Source organism: Pterocles gutturalis, unplaced genomic scaffold (genome assembly GCF_000699245.1).
Source record: "Pterocles gutturalis isolate BGI_N339 unplaced genomic scaffold, ASM69924v1 scaffold38371, whole genome shotgun sequence".
Classification (NCBI taxonomy): Eukaryota; Metazoa; Chordata; class Aves; order Pterocliformes; family Pteroclidae; genus Pterocles; species Pterocles gutturalis.
Genome location: NW_010106780.1, coordinates 9,411 through 14,586, shown reverse-complemented (window position 1 = coordinate 14,586; position 5,176 = coordinate 9,411). Strand labels below are relative to the sequence as shown.

The 5,176-nt window shown below is 58.5% G+C and overlaps 1 protein-coding gene across 1 annotated transcript in view; it reads left to right on the top strand.

Annotated features, from left to right (window-relative positions):
* The first annotated feature begins 1,371 nt into the window (after window positions 1-1,371).
* LOC104472292 (long-chain fatty acid transport protein 4-like) overlaps window positions 1,372-5,176 on the top strand; it is a 7,469-nt gene continuing 3,664 nt past the window's right edge. Inside the window, 7 exon segments of the mRNA XM_010087895.1 lie at window positions 1,372-1,532; window positions 2,185-2,579; window positions 3,288-3,446; window positions 3,817-3,886; window positions 3,990-4,081; window positions 4,615-4,724; window positions 5,138-5,174. Coding sequence (XP_010086197.1) covers window positions 1,372-1,532; window positions 2,185-2,579; window positions 3,288-3,446; window positions 3,817-3,886; window positions 3,990-4,081; window positions 4,615-4,724; window positions 5,138-5,174 — 1,024 coding nt within the window.

The following is a 5,176-nucleotide window of genomic DNA, read 5'->3' as shown; positions in this document are numbered from 1 at the left end:
GTGTTGGGTGGAGGATGCTCCGAGGCGGAGATCTCTGGGCAGGGGCTGTGGATGGGAGGATGTCCCCAGGCCCTCACCAGTAGCACCATCCTGCGCTCTGGTACATCCCTGCCTGCTGCCCGTGGCAAGGCTCGGAGGTGAGACAGCTTGCATGACACGCCAGGGCATGGTGACCATGTGGCACTGCCTCAGCTCCCACCCTGCCAGCATCTCATACCAAATCCATAGAGGCTTCCCGGAACTGGGGGAACTGCACAGAGCAGGGGGAAAGCCACAGGTGTGGCTCCTGGCCCCACCAGCTGTGGCAGAGCCCACCCAGGGATGCCAGCTTCAAGAGGGAAAGGGAAATGACATGAACGTTTCCTTCTTCTTCAGCCTGTGTCCATGCCAGGAAGGAGCAGTTTTATCTAGGAGCCCTTGACCTGTGAGGGTCACATCGCTGCCACTTTCCTCTCCCCGATGCTGTCACCTGAAAAGAGCCTTTGCTAGATCGCAGTCTTCTGCGAGTCTCAGAGCTGTATCTGGGGTGTGTTTGGTATGGGGACAGGGGTGCTGCTGTTGGGGGACAAGTACCAGAGACTGAGTTGCTGTTCACAGGGTATGGGGTGGGGGTCTGGGTGCTCCTGGCAGCAGCGACAGCCTGGCCAGGACATGCCTGTGCCTGGCCTTGTCCCTGACCTGCTCTGGCAGTGGCTCCAGCAGAGCCTGTCCAGGAAACTGCCCACCGGCACGAGAGTTTGCAAACACCAGCAGAGCTCAAAGGACTGAGTTTCCTGTCTCTGTTCCTGTCTGAGCCGTGTCAGGGTGTGTGTGAAGCTGCGCTCTCCCACCAGCAGTGCTGGCTGCCCCAGAGCCAGGCATGCAGGAGAGCTGGGTTATGGGGACGGAGGGATCCTGGGGGTAGGGAGGAGTTTGGAGCTGGGCTTTGTCAGGGTGGAGGTGAGGGGCTGAGGCAGCACTGCCGGGCATCGCCCTGGTGCCTGCCAAACATCTGTACAAGGTCTCATGTCATGACTCTGCTCCCACACTGGTGAAGTGACCTTATCCTGCATATCATGCTGCTGGGGTGCGGCTGTGCCCCTGGCTGGTGTGCAGGATGTGGCTCCCCAGGTGGGAATGGCCTTGCTGTCAGCTGGCACTAAGCAGTGCCACGCTGGTGGCTTAATTGGAGGCCATCTCTGAGGTCCAGTAAAATTATATCTGTGGAAGCTCTGGGCTGCTGGGTTAAGTCCTTGCTGCCAGGAGGAGTGACTCAGGGACCTCATCCAGGAAACTGGGGGCTGCTAACGCATCCCCGCCCACGGGTTCGTTATCACCCAGTCCAGTGTGCATGGGTTGATGGCCATGGTTTCTCTTTCTCCGTAGGCCACGATGCTGCGTCTGGCTGCATTTGCAGCGCTGCTGCTGTTCTTCAGGGTCAGTCTGGAGCTGGCCTGGGCCCAGGCCATCCCTGCTCTCTTCATCTTCTACCTGGGATCTGGCGGATGGGACTTCTTCCTCATATTCATCAAGACAGTACGAAGGGATGTCACGTAAGTGTCCTGGCTGGGATGGGCTGACCATCCACCCTCCCCCTGGCCCTCTGCTCTGCCCTGGTGTGTGTGTGAGTGCAGCCCCTGGCTCCTCGCACAACCCTGGGCTTCTGCTGGCACCTGGCCCAGCTGGAAGAGGATCTCCCTCTACCGCGGCAAGGTGGCTCCAAATTCTCGGGCAAAGTTTTCACAGGAAAGATAAATTCCAGCTGAGCTCTGGAGTCTAGTGACTGTCCTTGTACTTCGCCCGGTCCCTAAAGCTGCTGGCATGGCACCAGGTGCCTGCGCAGGGTTGGTTCTGAGTTGGTACCAGGCTGTGCAAGCTCCTGGCAAGGATTTGTGGGGAGGGAGTGGTGGCACCTCTAGGAGAGCACCTGACGCTCAAAGATGCCCCTTTGACTGGGGACATCCCTGTCTGCAGCCTTCCAAAACACATCTCTCCCTGGCCTCCATCAGTTCCCAGCTCTAAGACTCCTGCCTATGTCCACACAGCTCAGGGGAGCACCCAGAGCTGCTGCTGACCTGGAGCAGGGCCTGGAGTAGTGCTGGGCTATTGCACCTCCCAGCATGGTCCTCATGTTGTGCTGGCTGTGCTGGAGGAAGTGGTTTTGCGGGGTCACTTAGCAGATGCCCTCTTCCCTTCCTTTGGCAGTACGGGGCTAGTCCTGTTGCGGGTGAAGTGGCAGGTATGGAGACACGTGAAGGAGAAGAACACAATTGCCAAGATCTTCCAGAAGACTGCAAGCAAGTATCCAGAGAAGACTGCACTGATCTTCCAAGGCACGGGTGAGAGCTGGACCTTCCAGCAGCTGGATGAGTACTCCAACCGTGTGGCAAATTTTTTCTACAACCAAGGCTTCCGCTCTGGTGACGTGGTGGCTCTTTTCATGGAGTCCCGCAATCAGTACGTGGGGCTGTGGCTTGGCTTGGCGAAGATTGGGGTGGAGACTGCCCTCGTGAATTCCCACCTGCGCATGGAGGCCTTGCTGCACTGCATCACCATCTCCAACTCCAAGGCTGTGGTTTTTGGGGTGGAGATGACGGAAGGTGAGGGGCAGGAAGATGCGTCAGGGCTGGTCTGGACTGGGAGAGGTGGGGGGGGAGGGGAGCATGTCTGTGGATTTACTGCTCCCTTCCTGCCTACCACAGAGCAGGAATCTGGAAAAGAGTGGACAGCTGAATTATCCAGGAATTGGATGGTTTTTTTCTTGTTGGTCTCTTTGGCCACTGGGCGGGATGTGGAGATGGGCAGGATCAGGAGCTCCGTGCTGTCTGGCTCCCAGGCAGGCCAGCCTGGGTGTGAGGATCCTTCCTCGTGCCTCTCGGGTCCATGCCCCATGTGGAGCCCTGGGCTGGGCCTCCCCTGCTGCACAGGCCGAGCCTCCCCTTGCTCTCTGCGGCCGTCAGCCGCATCCCTGCAGCACCTCGGCTCTGGGTTCTCATGTGTTTCAGCCCACACCTCTGAGGTGGATGGTGTCAACAGTCCTCTTGGCACCAAAGAGGTTTTGGCTGGGGAGAGGTGGAGAACAGGATCTTCTAGTCCCTGAAGAGGCCTGGGCTGTGGCCCCAGTGTATGTTAATCGTGGGAACAACATCTGCCTGGGATGGTTGTCAGCCTTTTGGGGACTCTGCTGAGCACAGTGAGGCTACTGCTACCTGGGGCAGTGTCTTCCTGAGACTGTGTGGGAGGGCAGGGGGTCTCTGTGCTGTAACCACCCTGCGGTCTTTCTCCATCTCCCCTCTTTACCGTCTCAGCAATGCAGGAAGTGCAGCCCTCCCTGGAGAAATCTATCCATCTCTTCTGGTCTGGGGAAGGAAGCCCCGAGTCTGCGCTTCCTGGTGCAAAACACCTGGACCCCCTCCTGCAGATGGCCCAGAAGCACCAGCCAACACCCCCTGATAAGGGCTTTCTTGGTACGTGGTCGGCTCCTGGGGGCCAGCCTCATGGTGGTGTTTCTTTGGGTCTGCTGGTTACAACATTGGCAAGAATGTCTGGTGGGGTGCTGATGGCAGATGTCTGCAGCAGGGGCTGGGTTGTTTGGGATGGGTCTTATGCTGGTGTCTGAAGCCCGGCCCTGTGTGGAGCAGTGTCCTGTTGTGCCCTCTGTGTGTCCAACAGACCTGATCTGCCCAGGGTGAACCCAGTGCGTTCTCGGTGCTGCCACATAACAAAGTTTTGGCTCAGCTGGCATGAGCTGAGCATATAAATTTGACTTGTCCTCTTCTCCCAGTTCAGCCAGCTCCTAGATTGGGTATGTGACGACCTCTCCTCATTTCTCCCCAGATAAACTCTTCTACATCTACACCTCTGGCACAACGGGGCTGCCCAAGGCTGCCATTGTGGTGAACTGCCGGTAAGGCTGTGGGCAGGGGCTCGGGGAGGACAGAGCTGTGCCCTGTCCTAGCACAGCACCTCTGGCTCTGCTGCTGACATGCTTCTTCCCCCTCCTGCTCCAGGTACTTCCGCATGTCCAGCTTAGTTTTTTATGGTTTTCGCATGAGGTCCGATGATGTGATGTACGACTGCCTCCCACTCTACCACGCTGCAGGTAACGTGTGCCGAACAGAGCCCTGTGTGCCGGGAGTGTCTCTTCCCTCAGCCAAGCCCAGGGCTCAGGCTGGAGGCTGGTGCAGCAGCTGATCTCCATGTCAAGGAGCTGGCTGCTGCTGGCAGTGTCTGACCGAGGCTTTCCGCTTTTTCCCTAGGAGCCAAGAATCGATCTGGCTGACCTTTGGAGTGGGCAGTGTGTGTGTGGGGGGAGGGTTATCCCACCTCCTAGCTTGGCTTTGGAATAGCTGCAGCTTATTGCTGCTCCACATGCAAAGTCCGAGGGAAGGGGAAGGGGAAGCGGAAGCGGTGCCCACCTGGCTGGCTGAGACATGCTGGCACATCTATGTGCTGTCCCAGATCTCGCTGCCACATGTCTCCTGCCCGGTGGTTGTGGTCCTGGGAGCTTTGCGTGAACCCCCATCTGCTGTGAGACAGCGCATGGCACCCCCCTTGCCCTGCCAGGCCTCTCCCTGCGCGGGCTGGGCTGGAGGTGTCTGGGGACTCAGGGCTCCCATGGCTGCCTCTCCGCAGGGAACATCGTGGGGGTCGGGCAGTGCCTGCTGCAGGGCATGACGATTGTCATCCGTAAGAAGTTCTCAGCTTCGCACTTTTGGGAGGACTGCGTGAAATACAACTGCACGGTGAGGCTGTGAGGCAAGGGGCCAGCTGGGAGTGGGGAGCAGAGCCTGGGGATCTGTGCCATGCTGGGAAGAGCCCAGCTGCTGAAAGAGGGGGTCTGCCTGTCCATCCCAAACTGCCTTGTAAGGCGGTGGGGCTGTGTCCTTCACACCTAGGGTGGTAACTCCAAGTGTCCGAGCCCTTCCTGTGCTCCAGTATTAGCCAGGAGGTCATGGATAGGTTCCATGCCCTGGAGGGGTGGTTAACCAGGGAAGGGCAGGCAATTGATGGGCTGGCAGGATGCCTGGTTTTTACTGCGGCCTCTTTAGGGGACCTTGGGTGTGTTGTGCCATTTCTGCCTGCCCTGAAAAAAACCCAAACGCCCCGGGGCCTGGTGGAGGGGTCCTAGTGAGTCTTTCCTCTCCATCCCTCCCAGATTGTGCAGCACATTGGGGAGATCTGCCGCTACCTGCTG